This window comes from Plecotus auritus (genome assembly GCF_963455305.1).
Source record: "Plecotus auritus genome assembly, chromosome: 7".
Taxonomy (NCBI): domain Eukaryota; kingdom Metazoa; phylum Chordata; class Mammalia; order Chiroptera; family Vespertilionidae; genus Plecotus; species Plecotus auritus.
The window spans coordinates 868,612-888,874 of NC_137774.1; the positions used below are offsets into that span (position 1 = coordinate 868,612).

General features: G+C 70.0%; 1 protein-coding gene across 6 annotated transcripts in view; it reads right to left on the reverse strand.

Annotated features, from left to right (window-relative positions):
* The window catches only part of BAHCC1 (BAH domain and coiled-coil containing 1), a 62,235-nt gene that overhangs the window by 6,569 nt on the left and 35,403 nt on the right, over nt 1–20,263 (reverse strand). For 5 of the 6 annotated variants that reach the window (XM_080677722.1, XM_080677724.1, XM_080677726.1 and 2 more), the window contains 14 exons: nt 18,453–18,575; nt 13,665–15,416; nt 13,413–13,518; nt 12,921–13,129; nt 12,593–12,751; nt 12,159–12,376; nt 11,748–12,078; nt 10,091–10,915; nt 6,573–6,772; nt 6,343–6,479; nt 5,955–6,083; nt 3,503–3,620; nt 2,287–2,564; nt 523–1,090 (listed from right to left, as the gene is read on the reverse strand). In XM_080677722.1, coding sequence (XP_080533848.1) covers nt 523–1,090; nt 2,287–2,564; nt 3,503–3,620; nt 5,955–6,083; nt 6,343–6,479; nt 6,573–6,772; nt 10,091–10,915; nt 11,748–12,078; nt 12,159–12,376; nt 12,593–12,751; nt 12,921–13,129; nt 13,413–13,518; nt 13,665–15,416; nt 18,453–18,575 — 5,153 coding nt within the window. The remainder of the gene's footprint in view (nt 1–522; nt 1,091–2,286; nt 2,565–3,502; nt 3,621–5,954; nt 6,084–6,342; nt 6,480–6,572; nt 6,773–10,090; nt 10,916–11,747; nt 12,079–12,158; nt 12,377–12,592; nt 12,752–12,920; nt 13,130–13,412; nt 13,519–13,664; nt 15,417–18,452; nt 18,576–20,263) is intronic. The other variant, XM_080677725.1, reaches the window with a different exon arrangement.

The following is a 20,263-nucleotide window of genomic DNA, read 5'->3' on the forward strand; positions in this document are numbered from 1 at the left end:
GCGCTGATCCCACGGGCCCAGGACGCTGGCCACGCCCGCTAACTGTGGGGGCGCCCGCTGGCTGTACAGGTGCCCGCTGGCTGTGGGGGTGCCCGCTAACTATGGGGGTGCCTGCTGGCTGTGGGGGTGCCCGCTGGCTGTGGGGGTGCCCACTGGCTGTACAGGTGCCCGCTGGCTGTGGGGGCGCCCGCTGGCTGTACAGGTGCCTGCTGGCTGTGGGGGCGCCCGCTGGCTGTGGGGGTGCCCACTGGCTGTGGGGGTGCCCGCTGGCTGTGGGGGTGCCCGCTGGCTGTGGGGGTGCCCGCTGGCTGTACAGGTGCCCGCTAACTGTGGGGGTGCCCGCTAACTATGGGGGTGCCCGCTGGCTGTGGGGGTGCCCGCTGGCTGTGGGGGTGCCCACTGGCTGTGGGGGTGCCTGCTAACTGTGGGGGTGCCCGCTAACTGTGGGGGTGCCCGCTGGCTGTGGGGGTGCCTGCTAACTGTGGGGGTGCCCGCTGGCTGTGGGGGTGCCCACGTGCTCACCCGCAGCCCCGGCTGGAGCATGGTGCTCTTGCGTGTGGCCCTCTTGAGGCGCTCGCTGGCCAGCTGGCCGCCCTCGGGGCAGGGGAAGGCCCGGGTGGGGCCGAAGAGGGCTTCCCTGCTGGGCGCGGCCCCGGGCTCGGCCCGCAGGCCGCCTTTGGCCTTGCCCCGCGCTTTCTTCTTGCCGGGAGCTCCCGGGGGCCTGCGGCCCGGCGCCCGCTCCAGCGTGGGGCCCACCTTGGCCTTCACCGTCCGCCTCTTGACCTTGACCTCGCTCTCGGGGCTGGACAGGCGGCAGGCCCCTGTGGGAGGGCGGGGGGGCCGTTGCCAGGGGCCCAGCTGCGGGGCCCCCACCGCCCGGCTCCCCACGCCCGCCCCGGCCGCCCGGTTACCCAGCAGGCCCTGCCGCTCCTTCTTCTTCTTGGCCTTCTGGTTGGCCTCCATTTTGACCACGGAGGAGGGCGAGGGCCCCAGCACGGCCACGGGGGCCCCCGCGTGCAGGGCCGGCCCCGGCTCTTTGGGGGGCACTTCTGTCCCCAGGAAGCCCTCGCAGCTCTCGACGTCGGAGCCGCTGCCTGCGGGGGGAGGGTCCGGGTGAGGGCTGATCATTGCTGTGTGTGTGTGTGTGTGTGTGTGTGTGTGTGTGTGTGAGTGTGTGTGAGTGTGACCCCTGGGGGCCGTGAGCGCAGCCCCGGCACTGTCATCCCTGGGGTCGCTCTGGGAGAAGGCACCTGGGCCAGGTGTCCGGGTGTCCAGGTGTCCAGGTGAGGTGTGCGGACAGGGGTGGGAGGGCGATGCCTCTCTGACCTTCCTTTCCCTGCCTCCGTTTCCCTTTTTTTAAAAACGGAAATTGGCCAAAACCGGTTTGGCTCAGTGATAGAGCGTCGGCCTGTGGACTGAAGGGTCCCGGGTTCGATTCCGGTCAAGGGCATGTACCTTGGTTGTGGGCACCCAGTGGGGGGTGTGCAGGAGGCAGCTGATCGATGTTTCTCTCTCATCGATGTTTCTAGCTCTCTATCCCTCTCCCTTCCTGTCTGTAAAAAATCAATTAAAATATATTTTAAAAAAAAACCCTGAAATTGGATGGTGACAGCCAACACTTTTTTTTTTTCAGAGAGAGCGGAAGGGAGGGAGGGAGACAGAGAGAAACGTCGGGGTGAGAGAGACACGTCAGCTGGTTGCCTCCTGCACGCGCCCTGACCAGGGCCGGCGACGGAGCCTGCCACTGAGGGGCGTGCCCTTGGTTGGAATGGAACCCAGGACTCCTCAGTCCGCAGGCCGACGCTCTCTCCACTGAGCCACGCTGGCCAGGGCCGCTCCCCTTCCTCAAGCTCCCGCAGTGGGGCGCACGCCTCGCGGGTGGGGGGGGGGACCCCCCTGCCCAGAGCAGCCCTCTCCCCCTTGCTCCTCCTGCCCTGGCCCATTTCCTGCTTCCTCCCTCTTTGTTCTCCGGGCGGGGCCTGGGCGGACGGAGGAAGTGTCTGTTTTCCAGGCCCCTGGTGCTGGGGGTCAGATAACCCCGGGTCAGCCTGGGGGCGGGGCTGCCGGAGGGGCTGGAGCCCAGAAGGCTATTTTTAGCCCCTTTCCAGGATGCGCCGGACACTCTTCCTCCCCGTGGCCCTCCGTGGGGGTGGGGCGGTGGGCACCGGGAGCTGCTGGCTGGCTCTGCCCCCGGGCGGGGGGTCCTGTCCCAGCCACTGCCCCCCCTCTTCTGAGTGACCGAGTGACTGAGGCCGGAGGTCCTGGCGTGGCGACCGGATCGGGGACTTGCCTGCCTCGTGCGCCGTGGCCCCCGCGGGCGGGGCCGGGAACCTGGGCGTGTCCCCCGTGCCCTCGGTGCCGACCGGCGCGGGGTGTCTGGCGGCCGCAGACACCTTGGTGCTCTTGGCTCGGGACAGCTTCTTGCGGACGCGCCCCCCCGGGAACGGGCCGAGGCCCGCCGGCAGCCCCTTGCTCTTCACCTTTGGCTTCAGCTGGGCGACCTTGCGGGCCACGGTGGCCGCCAGCTCCCCCTGCCCGCGGCTCTTCTCGCACCGGACCTTGTCCTGGGAACGGCAGGCGGCAGCCCCTCAGTGCCCCCCTCCCCGCCCGGCCTCAGAAGGTGGCACGTCCTGGCCCTGCCCTCATGCGGGCCATGGGGGCACCTGCCCAGGGCCCAGCGCCTGTGCCCTCTCCCACCCCACTGCCACCGTCCCCGCCGACGGCCCACCTTGCTCAGGAGTCGGGGTGCCCTGGGTGCAGGGATGTGCACAGTGGCACCTACTCAGACGCACCTCTCACCTGGAATTGGGGGGCAGAGAGCACCCCCCTCTCCGTGCATGCCCCCGACACTGTGGCCCTGTGGGCTCTCCCTCCCAGAAAGGGCACCCACACTGCCCTGGCTTCCTCTCCTGCGTGTGTGTGTGGGGTGTGTGTTTGTCATGTGCGCGCGCATGTGTGTGTTGTGTGCCATGTGTACAGTGTGCGCGCGCATGTGTGTGTGTTGTGTGGTGGTGTGTGTGTCATGTGTGTCGTGTGTGTGTCGTGTGTGTGTCCGTCCTGTGTGTGTGTCCTGTGTGTGTGTCCTATGTGTGTGGTGTGTATGTGTGTGGTGTGTGTGTGTGAGTGTCGTGTGTGTGTGTGAGTGTCCTATGTGTATGGTGTGTATGTGTGTGGTGTGTGTGTGTGTATGTCCTGTGTGTGTGTATGTCTGTGAGTCGTGTGTGTGGTATGTGTGTGTGTGTGTGTCCTGTGTGTGTGTGGTGTGTGGTGTGTGTGTGTGTGTGGTGTGTGTGTGTGTGTGTGTGTCGTGGAGGAACTGGCCTGAGTCACCTGCACGCCCAGGGGCCGCCTCTGCTGGGAGGGACCTGATTGGCCGCCTGGGTGCGCTCAGCTCAGCACCGGGGCCCCAGCTGGGGTTTGGCTGGGGGCCAGGCTGTCCCCGGCTGCCTGTCCCCTGACATCCCGCCCCTCCCCCAGCCCAGGTGCGCTGCCGGGGACTCACCGCGGAGCCGGGCTGCAGGCCCAGGTAGACGCCCTTCTCCAGGCGGCTCCGCTTCTTGGCGGGCTCCTCGTCGCCCCGGAGCTCGGCGCACAGCAGGCTCAGGCTGGACCGCACCGCCCTGGGGGCATGGGGAGCGGGTGGGCGCAGGCCAGAGGCAGGCACACCTGGCCGTCTGGCCTTGCCCCCTCACAGACCCGTGGTGGCATCTGGGGCGCCATGGTGGGTCCGGGGAGGGTCCTCAGGGCACAGGGAACTGCCAGGGGCGTTGGTGGGGGGGGGGAGTGTGCTGTGCTGAGCCCCAGCACCTGCCTCCCCAGCAGTCCCCTCTGCCCCTGGCCAGGGAGGGGCAGTGCCATGCTCAGGCGCCAGGCCCTGTCGGCCGAGCCACTGTGTAGGTGGGTCATGCCTTAGGCCCGTGGTCGGCAAACTGCGGCTCGTGAGCCACATGCAGCTCGTTGGCCCCTTGAGTGTGGCTCTTCCACAAAATACCACGGCCTGGGTGAGTCTATTTTGAAGAAGTGGCGTTAGAAGAAGTTTACGTTTAAAAAATGTGGCTCTCGATAGAAATTTCCATCGTTGTCCTGTTGCTATTTGGCTCTGCTGACGAATGAGTGTGCCGACCACTGCCTTAGTCTTTCCACCTGGACAATGGGCTGGCGATAACGGCCCCCCGGCAAGGCTGATGCCCGTGAGCGCCCCGCCCCGTCCAGTGTCTGCTGCCGTGAGCGTGGCGGGCAGCGGCGGGCCATCGTACCCGGACTCCCCCTTCCAGCCCCGGGGCCTGCTGGGCTCTGCCGGAGAGCTCTGTCCACCGTCTGCCCTCAGTCCTGGGTCTTGAGGGAGGGGACCCTGCACCTCTCCGCCTGGGAAGCTGCCAATGCCAAGCCTCAGTTGCCCCGAACCCCACAGCTGAGAGGCTGGGAGCTTGGCGGCCTGTCCTTTGCCAGATGGGGGCTGGGGGGGTGGGTCATTCGCCTGTCCCCTCCCCCATCCATATGGTGGCAATTGTAGTGAGTCACAGATGGGGCCTGAGGGGCCTGGCGGGGGCCCTGGCCTCGTGTGGCCAGAGTGGCCAGACCTTTCGGCCCAGAGGGTAGGCCAGATAGGAAGCCGGCCTGCAGCCACGCTTGGCCCTGGGACCCCAGCCCCCCACTTCCTGCCTCGGCCCAGCTGCGGCAGCCATCCGGGCAGGGCCCCATCGTGGGGTGGAGAGCGGGCAGGAGGGAGCCCTGATTCTTGGGGAGGGTGGGCCCTGGACTCGGTTCCCTTGCCTGTCCCGAGGCCCCCGTCCTCCAGCCGGGCCTGGCTTCTGGGTCGGGGGAGAAGGTGCCTTCGGTACAAGCCAGGACAGGCTGCCAGGGCTGGGGGCGTGGTGCCAGGTGGGCTCGAGGGCAGCCCTGCCAGGACGCCCACCCCGACAGGACCCCTGGCCGGCAGCCCCCGCAGCACTGGCTGGTTCCCAAAGGGAGCCCCTGGGAGCCCCCCGCAGGGGACGGACACCTGGGCGGGCGGGGCGGGCGACGGCTGGGGCGGCCCCCGGCCATATGGCGGGTCCTCTCCACCGCCGGCAGCGGGCGAGCGTCTACCCTGCAACCTCTCCGTGTCTGCTAATGTTTTGTGACATAAAGCCCCGAGATTAATTTTTTGCCTCCGTCTTAATTGAAGGAACCATTTAGTGCCGATTTAACTATTATTACCAAATCATCAGGATTGATGCCGCGCGCGCACGCGTGCGCCAATCCCGTTTGGAGGAGCTGGAGGATTTATGCAAATGGGCCTGCCGGGAGCGGCAATTTGTAGCCGAGAAGGACAATTATACCGGCCGGGAGTGCGCGTCGGGCGGGTAATGGATAATAACATCGCGGCGGCCGTGAGCTGCGCCGCAGCGTGACCAACGGCTTTATACAACTGATAGAGGCTTTTTACACGAGGCCGCCTCTCGCTGGGGGGGCCGCGGGGGGGCAGGGGTGGGGGGCTGCCGTGGCGGTGCCCCAGGCCCACGTGGCTCCTGCCGGAGAGGAGCCCAGGTGTGCCGAGGGCGGCCAAAAGCAGAGGGCGGGGGCTCTGTCTGCTGGACGTGCCCGTCGCCCTGCCCCGTGGCCCCGAGTTCTGGGAGGGGAGTGCTGGGCACAGGAGCTACAGAGGGGCGCCGACAGCCTGGAGCAGCCGTGGGCAAACTACGGCTCGCGGGCCGGATCCGGCCCGTTCGGCTGTTCTATCCGGTTCTCTTGCTCTCCCCTCCGCTCCTTTACTTTGAATTTATATTAGTTCACACAAACACTCCATCCATGCTTTTGTTCCGGCCCTCCGGTCCAGTTTAAGAACCCATGGTGGCCCTCGAGTCAAAACGTTTGCCCACGGCTGGCCTAGAGGCTCAGGACTGAGCACTCAGACTCAGCCGTGTGCCCACCAGCCCGAGGTGCCCACGGTGCCCCACGCACCCAGGACTCACTTGACTTTCTTGACGTCGGCCCTGGGGAGCTGGCCCCCAGGACGCAGGGCGGGCAGCAGGCTGGAGTATTTCCGCTTCCTCGGCCGGCCGGGCCCTCGCCTCGCTGGACTCCGTGAGCTCTCGTCCCTCCTGGCGGCCACAGGAGGGCGGTCAGAGGCGCACACCCGTGCTGTGCCCCGACGGGGCCCAGGGAGGTGGCAGGCCCTCCTGAGACATGGCCGCGGAGCCTGGTCCTCGCACGGAAGCCAGGCCGGGCCAGGGTCCCCACGGCCCCCACCTCCCAGGCCCAGGGTCTTGCACGCCCAGCTCCCTCCCAGTGCAGCCTGCACAGCTGGCCGACCCCTGTCCACGAGGCAGTGGCCCCGGGCCCCCCCCCCTCCCCCCGTACTCGTGGTCACGCCGGCGCTGCAGGCGGGCCAGTTCCCGCTGCTTCTCCTTGTACCGCCTCTGCAGCTCCGCCAGCTGCACGCGCAGCTCCACCTCCTGCGTGTCCAGCCGGTCGATGGCGGCCTTCAGGGGGCACACCTGGTGGGCAGGGCACAGGGGCCGTGAGCCGCCAGGACCCCAGGTGGGGCAGGTGGGCGGCCAGGCCGGGTGCTCAGGGCCCCCCCCACTCACAGGCTTGGTCTTAGGGGTCCAGGTGTCCTTGCGCTGGAGGATCTGCATGCGGGGGGTGAGCGTGGGGACCCCGCGGGGGTCGGTGGCAGGGGGCGGGACTGAGGGGCGAGGGCTGCCCCAGCCGGCGGCCTCCAGCAGGGACCAGGCGGAGGCCAGCGTGGCCAGGCGCTGCAGGTTGAAGGTCAGCACGGCCTCCTCCTCTGTGGAGTCAAGACGGGGGGGGGGGGGAGCGTGTGTGTGGGCGGCGGGCACACACCACCCCTCAGTGCAGCCTGCTTCTCAGCACGGCCCAGAACCCCAAGGCTGCCCTGCACCCCGAGATGTGAGGACCAAGGATGAGGGGGGTCAGGCATAGTCCTTGGGGTGGGGCCCAGACCGTTTAGGAAGAGCAGGTGCCTGTCACACTCTGAACAGACACTGCCCGTGCATTGGTGCCACTCCCAGAATTTTCAAAACCTGGGTGCCATAGCCCTCGGCAGGGCGGGGGGGGCCAGCACAGGGTCAGAGACCAGCCAGCGGCTCTCAGGGGCTGGCAGCCGAGATGGGGGTCAGCACGCACAGGCAGGCCAAGCCACGAGGAGCTACGGCCGGAAGGGGCCCTGAGGGTTACACAGGGGTCAGCAGGCAGCGGTGACTTCCAGAACATACGCCGGCACCGCCCTCCGAGAGCCTGGGAACAGGACACCCCAGCAGCGATGAGCACACCTAGCACCCCAAACGGTGCTTCTGATGCCCCCCCCCCCTCAGAGGGCTGGCTCCTTGGAGCCGGCTGGTTCCAGGGGCAGGGGTGGCGCGGGGCCGGGGGGCGGGCAGCGGGGCAGGGACACAGGCAGCGCTGAGCACGAGGGTGCACGCGGGCCAGCCCCCCCAGATCTGACACTTTGGCCTTGAAATTGAACAGGGTCAGAGGCACCATCACGGGTTAAGAACAAGGATCCCCGTGTTGCGTGGACACGAATGTGTGACCGAGGGGCGCAGGGGAGCCGGCCAGCACAGCTTTTCAAAACCTCCCGGGGGCGCGGCCCGGCCCCGAGGGCAACCTCCCCAGCTACGGAGCAGCCGGACCCCAAGCCCCTGGACACCCGTCTGGGCCAAGGCGCTGGGAGTGGGGGTTGGGGGGCGCCCCCAGCGGCCGGGGCAGGGCTCTGCAAGCTTGCTCAGTCCGCCCTGAGCACCCCCTCCTCAGGCGAAGCCTGCTGACGCCCCGCTGCTCCTTGGGTGAACCTGGGGTCCTGTGGGCTCCAGACAACACCCTGCAAGGCTCTCTAATCTCGGGGGCGGGGCGACAAGGAGAGCCGCACCCCAAGTCTGCCGGGGGATCCGCCACAGGAGGCGCAGGGCTGGGCTGTGCGGGCTCCACGGATACGGAGGGCAGTGAAGGCAGCAGTGGCCGGTGGGGCCGGGCAGGATGGGGCAGGCACGTCCAAGGGGCACGGAGCTCCCTGGCCTAGAGCCAGGTGCGGGCACCCTAAGGTCCTGCTGGTGGGGGTGGGGCAGTGAGGGCGGGCTGGCTCAGCCAGGGGCAGGGCCCCCTCACCTTTCCAGACCTGGTGACCCCCTCACCCCCACATCCCAGGGCCCCCACCTGGCCTTTCCCCACTGCTCTGGCCGGCCTCGGGGATTTCGGGGGTCCCCTCTGGAGTCTTCATGCCTCAGTCTCCTCCACTCCTCGTCCCGCCGCCCCCCCTCGTTTCTCCCGCTTTCCCTCTGCGAGCCCTGCTGCTCCCGGTGAGGATGCAGCTCAGCCCCCCATTATTCCCGGCGAAGCGGCCACTGCACTTACGGGGAACAGGTGTGTGACAGCGCTGAGCTGGGACGGGGGCCGTGGGGGCCTGGGGGGTCCAGGGGGACAGTGGGAGCCTGGGGGGAGGGTGGGGGCATGGGGTCCAGGGCGAGGGTGGAGGCCTGAGGGGTCCAGGGGGAGGGTGGGGGCCCAGGTGGAGGGTGGGGGTGTGGGGTCCAGGGGGAGGGTGGGGGCCTGGGGGGGTGGTGGGGGCCTGGGGGGAAGGCGGGGGCCTGGGGGGCCCAGGGAGACAGTGGGGGTCTGGGGGGACGGTTGGGGCCTGGGGGGACGGTTGGGGTCTGGGGGGACGGCGGGGGTCTGGGGGGAGGGTGGGGGCCTGGGGGGGTGGTGGGGGCCTGGGGGGACGGTTGGGGTCTGGGGGGACGGCGGGGGTCTGGGGGGAGGGTGGGTGCCAGGGGGGATGGTGGGGGCCTGGGGGATCCAGGGGGAGGGTGGGTGCCAGGGGGGATGGTGGGGGCCTGGGGGGCCCGGGGGGAGGGTGGGTGCCAGGGGGGATGGTGGGGGCCTGGGGGGCCCGGGGGGAGGGTGGGTGCCAGGGGGGATGGTGGGGGCCTGGGGGGCCCGGGGGGAGGGTGGGTGCCAGGGGGGACGGCGGGGGCCCAGGCGGAGGGCGGGGTGGGTGCCCAGTGGTGGCAGCTCACTCAGCCCAAACACCAGGTGGCCACTCGGCCTGCCCTGGGCCCGCACCGCCCTGCCCCCCCAGGACACGTGTCTGCACGTGGGCGTTCCTTCAGGGAGGGGTGCGGGCCCAGCAGGCGCTCATGCACAGACCGAGGGCCACACGCGGCACCAGCACCCGCTCGGCTCGCCCTCAGCCTCCCTCAGCGGGTCCAGCAGGCGGCTCTGGCCGGGCCGGAGCACCTGCCTCTCCTCTGGCTCCAAGCCCCACGCTGGCCCCCCAGGGCCCCTCCGGCATGGCTCCCCTCCGCACGGCGGTGGGTCCCGGGGGGTGGGGGGCGGGGATGACCCAACAGCCTCGGGGTTACTAGTTCACAGGAACATTCACTGCCTCTCCCGCGCGCTGGGGAAGGGTCCTTACACGGCAGAACCAGCCGCGATCTGAGCCTGGGTGGGCCCTTTCTATAAATATCAACGCAGCGCACCCCGCGGGGTCTCCCTCTGGGGGGGAGGGGGCTTTCCCTGGTGAGGCACCCGGCAGCAGGGGGCCGTCTGGGATCCCCTCGCACTAAGCAGGGACCTGGCCCTCAGGCTCCACACCCCACTGAAGGGCGGCCCAGCCCCTGCCTGTACCCCGGGGTCCCGGGAGCCCAGGAGCACCTCATCCTGCAGGGCAGGTCTGGGCCGGGAGCACGCCACCCCAGTCCCGGGGGGCCTAGGACCCTCTGCTCGGTCTCGGGCCACCTCCCTGGGCCCGGGAGGGACTGCGGAGCCCACGGTGGGGAAAGGCTGGGGGGAGCCTGCGGAGACACGGCTCTCCCCTCCCCTGGCTGTGGGGCCCCAGTTCAGCCACTTCAGCCCTGCACGCCCCCCCCCGTTCCGCCCCCAGCAACAGGTGCTGCCCCGAGGCCCTGCTCCCCTGGCCCAGTCGGCAGCTAGGCTGGGGGGGACACAGGGCGGGCACCTGCTCTGGTTTCCCGGGGGCAGGGGGGCAGCTGTGGGCCGCACTGGGGCCTGCTGTCTGGCCCGCTGACTGGAGCCCAGGCCTGCAGGTTGGCTCCAGGGCCCCGAGGGACGGGCAGCGGGCGGCGCTCACCTGGCAGGGCGGACTCGCTCCGCGGAGGCTGGAGGTCCAGGTCGGCCAGCTCGCCGAGCAGGGCGAGGCCAGGGATCCCTGAGCTGGGGGGCAGGGGGGCGGGGCTGGGGGGCGCGGGGGCCGCGGGGGGCTGAGGGCCTAGCGGGCCTACGCCAGGCAAGTCCCCGAGGTCGATGGTGGCTGCCACCAGGGCGTCCAGGCCCAGCAGCACCCGGGGCAGGTGGCTGTGGTCGGGGGTCGCCCCCCAGTCCTCCTCTTCCTCTCCTTCCTCCAGTTTGTCCTCCTCCTCTGGGCCTGCCTCCCCGGGCGCCTGCCATGCGTCCTGCTCGTCCTGGTCCAGGGCTCGGGGGCTCCCCGCCTGTCGCTCCAGAGCCGGGGGGCCAGCCCCCCGTGAGGGCCCTGGCGCCCCCTCCTCGCTCCCCTCCCCCGTGGTCCTCTCCCCGTGGGCCCCTCCCTGAGTAGAATTAGCCGGGCCAGTGGCTTCGGGGCCCCCTCCCTGGAGGAGGGCCACGCATCGCAGTTCCTGCAGCCCCTCCAGTGGGCTGGGGTCCACTGCCTTCCCTGGGGGGCCCCGCTCGGCAGGGTGGGGGATGGCAGCAAGGTCCTGGGGGTCCTTCCTGGCCCCCAAGGGCAGCCCAGGCTCCTCCAGGCGTTGGGGGCTTCGGCAGGACGGCTCCCCGGGCGCAGGCATCCTCAAGGGCTCCGGCAGGGCCCGGGGGGCGGGGCTTTGCATAGTTTTGGGGTCTGAGAGGTCCGATGAGTGCACGCGGGGGGGCAGGGAGAAGCCCGAGCTGGCTGCGGGGCACGTGTGTCCAGGAGGCAGGTCTGCAAAAGAGGGGTGTCTTCAGGGGGGGCCCGCTGGGGCCAGGGGGCTCAGACCGCACCTGGGAGGGAGGGGGGGGCCCCAGCCAGCCTCTGCCTGCACAACAGGTGAGGCAGAAACGGGCACACGTTACGTGGGGGGCCAGCAGGGGGCCCCCGGGTGCGGGAGGGGGGCCATCTCCGCGCGGTGCAGTGTGGCTAACAGAGAAAGGGGGGCAGTTGGGAACAGGAGGCCCGCATCAGGGCTTCCCCTGAACCAGAACGCGCGGCGGCCTGTCAGAGGCCTCACGCCCCATTAACTGCAAAAAAAAAAAAAAAAAAAAAGGGAAAAAAGCCTAAAAAACCCCGACAACCTCTGTTGGCTCCGTCTCCTTATTGTGGAATTGGGACGCTTTTATGTTCGCCACACGAGTTTCCAGTGTAAACTCGCAGCCAATTCAGAGAGAATGAAATAGCCGAGGGGCTTGGCGGGCGGCGGGCGGGCGGGCGGGCGGGCGGCTGGGCCAGAGCCCTCCTCGCAGGCCAAGCGCTGGCCTTGGTGGCCTGAGCCAGAGCTCCTGGCCGGTCCGAGGCTGGGGCAGGTCCTGTGGCTGCCCTGTCCCCCTTCTGGTTCCTGGGGTGCTGGGGCTGGCCGGCGAGGACCCCCTGCTCCTTCCCTAGGCCCCCCAGGAGGATTGTGGAAAGGGAGGAAGAGAGAGAGCAGGGGACAGGGGTGCTGGGTAGGTGAGGGCCCTTCTGGGGTGGCCACGCCAGGCAGCTGCCCGATTCATCTCTGCCCACCCGGGGGGGGGGGGGGGTGCGGCGAGAGGCCCCGGAGCAGAGTGCGGGGTCTCACCTGGCTCCAACGTGCTGAGGTTGGCTCCTGCCTGCCGGCCCTCCCCACTCCTGTCCTCCATGCTGGGCAGCCGGGAGCCGGGCCTGGGGCTGCCGCCAGGGCAGGCGGATAAAGTGCAGGGGGCGCCGGGGTGTGGCGGCGGCGGGGGGCAGCTGGCGGGGGGCTTCGAGGCGGGAGAGTGGCAGCAGGGTGGCAGCTTGGCGGAGCCTGCGGTGGCGGGCGAGGGGGCGCCCTTGGCCGTGGGGGTTAAGGCAACTGGCTTGTGGGTGGACTTCAGGGCCTTCTCCGGGGCCGGCTCCTCCAGCTCCAGGGGGCGGTCCTCAGGCTTCCGCTGCGGGGAGGGGAGAGCTCAGGGCGTGAGGACTGGGGGGCCGTGGGGGGTCCCGGGCAGGCGGTGGCCTCGGGTGGTACCTGGAACTGGGCGGCCCGCGGCGGGGGCTGGGGCGGCGGCTGGGGCTGTGGGTGCTGAGGCGGGTGCTGAGGCGGGTGCTGCAGGGCGTAGAGCTCCTGCTGCCGCAGGAACTGGGACCGCGGATACATGGGGAGCTGGCCCGGGTGCTGCATGTGGGAGGCGGGGCCCCGGCCCCCGTACATGGGGGGCCACAGGGAGGCCTGGTCCATGACGTCAGCTGCGGGCAGGGCGGGGGCGGCCGTCAGCCGCAGGGATGGGCGCTGGGCTGCGTCCCCTGCCTCCCGAGCGGCCTTTCCACTCCTCGCCCCCAGCCCGCCCACTGCACCCCCACTTCCCTGTCTCACCACCCCCCCTTCCCCGGGGGGGCTATTCCCTTCCTCAGACCTGCTCCCCACACCCCACGTGCCAGCAGCCTCGCCCAGGATGCCCTTACCGAGCGCGTGGGGGGCGCTGTGGGGTGTGGGCTCGGAGGGCAGGAGGACCAGCTGGGCGGGGGTGTCCTGGGGGAGGGGGAAGACCGAGGGCATGGAGCCGGGCACCGAGGCAGGGAAGCCGGGGGGCAGGTTCTGGTGCAGGGCCGGGTGCCCCAGGCCTGGGGAGACAGGGTGCAGCGGTCAGATGGTGCGGGACGGGCAGTCGGGCCGCAGTCTGGCCTGGACCACGCTGCTCGCAGGCCTCCCACACCAGGACACGGGCATGAGCCCAGGCCAGCCTTGACCCTCCCAACCCCCCGGGCCTCCTGGCTGCCCTCGGACACTGACCGTAGGAATGGCCCCCCATCCACAGGGAGGGGCTGCGGGTGCGGGGCAGCCACGGGGGGTGGGCGGGGTGGGGGTGGGCGGCCGGGTCCCCGGCCAGCTGGCCGCTCTGCAGGGAGGAGCCACCGGCCAGCATGAGGTGCGGGGCCAGGTCCCGGGGGCAGCCGCTGGACGGGCGCATCCGGCCGAACTCCATGAGGTCCTTGTTGTCCCTGCATGGCGGGAGGCGGGCGAGGGCTCAGTGCAGCTGCGGTCCCACCCCACCACCTCCCACCCCACCCCACCCCACCCCACCCCGTGGCCATTAACATCGGAGGGAGTGGGGAAGGGTCTTGGGGAGCCCGGCTCAGGGCCGGAGGCCTCCATCCCAGAAGTCACCATCAGTGGAGGAGGGTTAGCAGAGCGCCCCCCACGTGAACAGGCACCCCCAGGGCCCCCAAACCTGACCCCTGGCCATGTGAGCGGGGCGTGGCGGGCCCCGGGGGCGGGGCTTACTGCAGCAGCAGCTCCCGGCCGGCCAGCCCCAGGCGGTCCTCACACAGACGCCTCTCCTCCTCGGCCTCCAGGTCCAGCGCGTGGGCGGAGCGGGGCCCGCCGCCAGCTGCGGGGCGGAGACGGCAGAAGGGATGAGGGTGGGGAGGCTGGGCTCATGGGTGGGGGGCCCATCAGGGTGGCCGAGGGGGTCCCCGGAGCCCTGGGAGGGAGGTCAGCATCGGGCCCCCCACCTCCTCCGCGGACGGGCCATACCTTTGAGGGTGGGAGCCGCCCGGCTCTGCCGCCCGGGGTTGGCGCCGTAGGCCGTCTCTGGCCGGCTCCCCGGGTCCTTCTGCCGGGCCAAGGCCACGGCGATGCCCACGGGGGGCTGCCGCACCTCCCCGTCGCCGTGGGGGGCCTCGTGCTCCCGGCTGCGGGCACAGTCGGGCCTCTCCACCTCGCTGGGGGCCTGGCCCGGGCCCTTGGAGGCCGGGAACTTCCCGTCCTGCTGGGCACAGCTGGCCTTGAGGCCGCCCAGGCCCACGAAGGGCGCCTTCTGGCCGGCGACCAGCGCCTGGTTGCTGTACTTGAGCAAGTTCTTCATGGCCGAGACCTCGTCGGGCGGGGCGGGCAGGTCCTGGGGCCGGAGGGCCGCCTGCTGGAGGCCCCCGAAGGGGTCCAGGTAGCCGCCGCCCTTGCGCTCCTCGCCGATGGCCATGGGGGCGCCCTGGCCCGACTGGACGCCCCATGGGGACAGCTGGGGCCCCCCGTAGCCCAGAGATGCCAGCTCCAGGGACTTGCGCTTGGCTTCGGCCCCGCTGCCCCCCAGCTCCATCTCGGGGGCCACCGGGTGCTGCTGATGGCGGACCCGGGCCACCTTCTGGGCCGCGGGGGGTCCCGGGGGGGCCTCCTTGCCGGCGGTCTTGTCTAAAGTGCAGCAGGCCTGGGTGACCTTCCCACCCAGAGGGTCCTGGTGAGCCGGCCGGACGCAGTCCTGGGAGGGGGCGGGCAACTCGAAGTAGCTGCCTTTGTCCAGCGCCCCCGCGGGGAGCCCAGGGAAGGGGGCGTCGGGGCCCGCGCTGCGGAGGTACTCCAGGCCCTTACGCCGGGGGTTCAGGGCCGCCTCGAAGCCCCCAGGCCGCCGCTCGCCCTTGGCCTCGGCCTTCAGGTGGGCATAGGAGACCCCGTAGTGCACGGCGTGGTCGGGCGCCAGGGCCCCGTCCAGGTGCCGGTCTTTGCCCTCACCCGCCACGGCGCAGGCCTCGGCCGCAGGGAAGGCGCGGCTCTTGTCGGCCGGGTGTCCCACGGAAGGCACGAAGGTGGACCCGCTGGCCTTCAGGTCCCGGGGGACTTGGTCCTGCAGCGGGCAGAGCCCGTCGGGGCTGGCGTGCAGCTGCAGGCAGGGGAAGGAGCCGGCGGCTGTGCTGAGGGGCGGGGGCGGCCCGGCGGGCAGGCCGGAGGGCACCGTGTAGGCCGCGTGGTGCAGCGCCTGCCGCCGCTCCAGGCACTCGCTGAAGGCCTGCCCCGGCTCCACGGCTGCCGCCGCCTCCTTGGGGCAGCGTCCGGAGGCCACGCCGGGCCGCACCAGCACCCCGCCGGGCCCGCCGCCCGCACAGCTGGCCAGCGCGGCCTTGCCCCCCTCGCCATTGAGCACCTTGGTGTTGAGGAGGCAGGAGGCCAGGGGCTTGGGGCGGCCCTCACAGGGGCCCCTGGGCGCGGCGCTCTCCCTGCAGGGGCCGTCGGCCGGCGGGGGCAGTGCCAGCCTGTGCCGCTCCGCGCCGCCGTCCTCCTCGGCCCCCCGCTCCTTGGCCTCGGGCGCCTTGCCCGCCTTCTCCTTGCCCAGCTCCTTGCCCAGCAGGAAGCGGTCGAACTCCTTGGCGCCCTTCTGGAGGGCGGTGGCCTCGCCCCGGTCGCGGCTGCAGGAACCGAGGGGGTGGGCGGGGGCGGCCCGGGCCACGGCGGGGAAGTTGTGATTGGCGGGCAGCAGCGTGGGCTGCGGGGGCAGGTTGCGTAGGTAGAAGTTATCTGCGTGAGAGAGAGCCCAGGTCACGGGAAGCCAGGGCTGGGGGACCCCCCCCCCCGCAGCGGGTGCCCCAGGGGCCTCCCCGTGGCCGGTGGGCAGGGACCCAGGCTTCAAACGGGAACGCAGAGCGAACGTGGCAAGTAACGTCTTAACGGTGTCTCCGTGGGCAGCTCAGTGGCAGGAAGCACATTCCCGTGTTCATCCGCCCAAACCAAAGCTCTGTCCCCACGAAACACCCCCCCCCCACAAGGTCCTGACGTATGTCCAGCCCCCCAGGAGGCGGGCGCCGAAAATGCCCAGCCCCCTGTCCAGCTCAGTGCCCAGGGGATTCGGGGCAGGGGGGCAGGAGCAGGTGGGGCCAGCAGGTGAGGTCTGGGGCCAGAGGCATCTCCCCGGAGCCCCCCGTGATGTGGCAGGGCGGGGGGGGGGGGCGGTAAACCGGTCCAGTCTTCACAAGCCCGTCAGAACCCTACGCTGGGGCGGCGGCCTCGCCGGACGGCTAGTGGGTGGCTGTGCCCATGCAGGTGGTCCTGTGTGACCACTGCCCAGTGCCCTGAGCCAGGTGCCCAGCCAGGGAGTGTGAGGCCCGGGTAGGTGGGGCCGTGTCCTGTGGCCCGTGAGGGCGAAGGCCCCGAGGAAGGGAGACCCGCTCGTCGACCTCCTGAGTACCCTCGAGGCCCCCACCCCTCTTCTTCATGACTGGGGCTATCTCAGGCTGGGGGGCTGGGGTGACCACTTGTATTATTTTTTAAAAAAATTTTTATACATATTTTTATGGATTTCAGAGAGGAAGGGAGAGGGAGAGAGAGAAACATCCATGATGAGAGAGAATCCTGGATCGGCTGCCTCCTGCACACCCCCCACTGGGGATGGAGCCCGCCACCCGGGCCTGTGCCCTGACCGGGAATCACACCGTGACCTCCTGGTTCCTGGGTCGACGCTCAGCCCCTGCGCCCCGCCGGCCGGACAGGGTGGTTGTTTTTAAAGAAGGGAAACAGGAAAATGGTCCCGGTTTTCTGTCCCCTCCTGGCCCACCCCGGCTTCCAGCCCCCCGCAGCGCTGGGACCATCCATTCCGGTGGCTGGTGGGTGTGCCCTGGGCTCCCCGTGCTGGGCCATGGCCTGCTGTCCAGCCTGACCCTCCGCCTGGGCAAAGCCTTCCTGCCCGGTGGGGCCCGGCCGGCCCTGGGGACACCCAGTGCCTCCCCACACTGGGGCCAAGTTCCTGTCTTGGGGACCTGGGGGGGTGGGCCGGGCCCCTCCATACCCAGCTGGGGTGGCGGACAGGCAGCGTGGACGGCCTGGAGCCCCGAGAGCGAGCAGCCAGGGGGGACCACAGACACATGAGGAACCGGTCAAGCTGTCCTCAGCTGTGTACGTTCCTTGTCCATTTCCTGCTGACTTAGAGGAGGGCAGCCACGGGGAGACCCGCTGAGCTCAGTTTCCAAAACCAAAGCGTCCCTGGAGGGCTGCACCCAGCACCCGGACCGGAGGCTGCGGGCCCACGGCCCAGGGCGCCAGGCCGGGCGACCAGCTGCTTCTCTGCGGCCCTGACAAACGCTGTGGACACAGCAGCACAGCTGGCGCGGGGGGGGGGGGGGGGGAGTGTGGGGGCCCCAGCGGCCGGCAGTGGGTCTGTCGTCTGGCAGCAGAGAGTCTGCATCTGTCCATCCCCTGGGCGGGGCGGGGCGGGGCGGGGCGGGGAGCTTCCTGGCCCCACCTGCTGGCAGGGCCTTCTCTGCAGGCCAAGGCCTTCTGCTGCCTGGCCAGGCCCGGACGGAGGTGGCTGGATGCCTCCGGGAAGGCCCCGCCCCCCTGCATGGAAGCCGACGCACCCTCCCCTCTGACCTGCTTCTCTGCGGTGTGCCCCCGACAGCTGGCCGTGAATGGGGGTACCTAGGAGCCCCTCTCCCCGGCCCCTCCAGGCCCCCAGGAGGCCCCGTGTCCCTCTTCAAGTCCATCTATCACCTGAAGCGCAGTTACCTAGCCCCATGGCCTCCCTGCCTCTGCCTCCGGGCACAGCCCCCGGGAGATCGTCCTAAAATGCAAGTGAGAGGGTATCCCACTCCCCACACCTGTCCCAACATCAGACCCCTCGATGGGGTACGGCCCTGGAGGCGTTTTCACGTGTGCGTGAGTCCCCCCGCAGCCCCCCCGAGCCCCGACTTCTTACCATCAAGGCCCTCCCCTCAGCATCCCCTCTCCAGGGACCCCTCCGGGAGACCCTCCTGCTAATAGGGTGGGAGAGAGACCTCCTCTGTCTGCTGGGGCAACAATGCACCCCAATACACACACACACACACACAACACGCACACGCATGCACACATCACACACACGCAACACACACACATGCACACACGCAACACACACACGTGCTCGCGTACACACACAACACGCACACACAGGCACACATCACACACACATACAGGGACGCACATGTGCGCATGTGCACACACATGCACACAACACACACATACAGGCACGCACATGTGTGCACGTGCACACACACATGCACACAACACACACAGGCACGCACATGTGTGCACGTGCACACACACACGCAGGCACACATCACACACATACAGGCACACACATGTGTGCACGTGCACACACACGCACACACACCTTTACAGCCTGTCTGACCGCAGGCCCTGCTGTGGGATGGGGCCTGGTACCACCCACTGAGGCAGGACGAGCAGGCTTCCCCGCCGTCCCCACCTGCACATCCTCCCCCGCTGCCCCTGGCACCCCTGGGGCCCCTGGGCTGGGCTGCAGGGCAAGGCTGGGTGCTGAGGGAGCTGGGCGCCACCCCTCAGGGCGAGGGAGGGGAGAGGCTCGGGCCGCACAGCTGTGTGCCTTGCCAGGCCAGCAGAACCTGCTACTGGGCCGGGTCCGGGGGCCTCAAGTTTAAATCCCCGGGGCACCCCCCCCATCTCCTGACCCCGGGGGCGGGTCCACCAGGCTGGCCAGCCCCCCTCCCCCAGGAGGCCTGTGCCCCAGTTCCCACACAGCCCCTGAGCCCCCGCGCCAGCACTTGCCTTTCTGGGCTCCATAGAAACGGTGTTGTCCATAGAGAACGTTGCTGTTTCCATGGTGATCCAAGTGGCTCATGGGTAGGAAGGTGGATGCCAGGCTCCCCGAAAATCTGGGGTACCCTGGAGCTAGAGAAGCAAGGGGACGGCTGCAGAGGCACCTCCAGGCCTCGGCTCTCCCCCGTCCTGACCCAGGGAGGGGAGAAGCGCTGGGCAGCCCTGACGGACACCCCGTGGGGCCCCGAGAGCAGCCACCGAGGGGCATTGACCATCAATACATCACATTAACCCCGACTCCACTCGACCCCCTCCGTGCAGCTCCCCGGGACTGCTGACGGCGGGGAGTGAGGGAGGACGGCGCGGGGCCCCCCTTTCTCTCAGCAGCGCGGACCCGGGCGGTGCGGCCAAAGGGCTCTGGGAGGAGGGGGTGCCGGCCTGCACAGAGGCCCTCCCAGCCCGGGCCACGCTCCCAGCCAGAGCGTGGCCGGCACCTTCCACCCCACCCGTGCCTGGGCGTCTCTGTCCCGGCCCACGCCTGGGGCTGGCGCAGGGGGGGGGGGGTGCCAGGCACCCACCTTGCTGGAGGTGCGAGCACTGGGCTCTCCCCTGCCCGCCCCTCTCTGCCTGAGGTCTGCAAAGGGCGCCGGCCCCCAGCAGGGGTGGCATCACCCCCAGGCGCTGCTTCCCAGCCCGAGACGCTCCCTGGCACCATGGGGTCCAGCCAGCAGGCCCGTCTCTGTCCCTCCGATGGTCTGCCCGCCCCTCTCTGCCCAGCACGGGAATGCCAGCCGCACCCTGGGATCGGCCCCACGCGCTGGCCTCGGGGGGCCCTGGCCACCTGGACACAGGCCCTGCGCCCCGGATGGGACAAGGACAGGCAGAACCAATGCCGGCCTGGGTGGCCAGGCTGGGGAGGGGGGTGACTACCTGCTGGAGCCCAGAGCCCCCGCCCCAGTCCGGCCACCCGGATCTCGGCCCCCCACTGCTGGCCCCTCCCCATCAGGCTCAGAAGGTGGGGGTGGCCGACTCACCCACCGGATTGGGGCAGGCAGGACCCTGACTTACTCCAGAGCTCCTGTCTGGAGCTCATGCTCCGAGCATTTCCCCGTGGGAAACGGGCCAGAGGCGTTTCTCTTGGGACCCCATGACTGTCCCAGGACCCCATCTGGTCCCGGCTACTGGGGACGCCTCCTGTCCCACTGCTGGGCCGCCTCGGCTGCTGCGACCAGGGAGTAGGAATCCCGGGACTTCCCCAGGGGCTGTCCCAGGGGCCAGGAGAGGGAGGGGGTGGGGGAGGGCCACGCCTTGACAAGCGGGAGCCATGAGCCTCACGCCTGGGGACTAGGGGCGCCAGCACGCCCCTTCGGGCGTCTCAACAGTCGCTGGCAAGTCCCGAGGCAGAGCTCTGTCGTCTTGCTCGCGAGCTCTGGTTCCCAAACGAGGTTTCTCACAGAACCCCTTGGTCCTGTGACACCTCGTGGCTCACCCTCCACGGAACTCAGTCTGAGAAACACCGTCCCCGCAGGCACAGGCCCCCAGGCCCGCACATCCTCCAGGGCCGGGCACCACAATGGCCTGAGGCTGCCCTGGGGGGTGGGGTGAGAGGGAGGGTGGGGACTGCTGTGGCTGGACCCTCTCGATGCCAGGGGGCAGCGGGGGCACAGGCGGGGCTGTGGGATCGGCTCGGGGGTAGGGAGGGAGGGGGAGCCTCAGGGGCAGAGCTCCCAGCAGGAAATGGTCAGACGTCTGACGGGGCTGCTCCGGGGTCCCACCGTCCACCTTGATCCCAGCCGGCCCTTCAGCAGTGACAGGCCGCC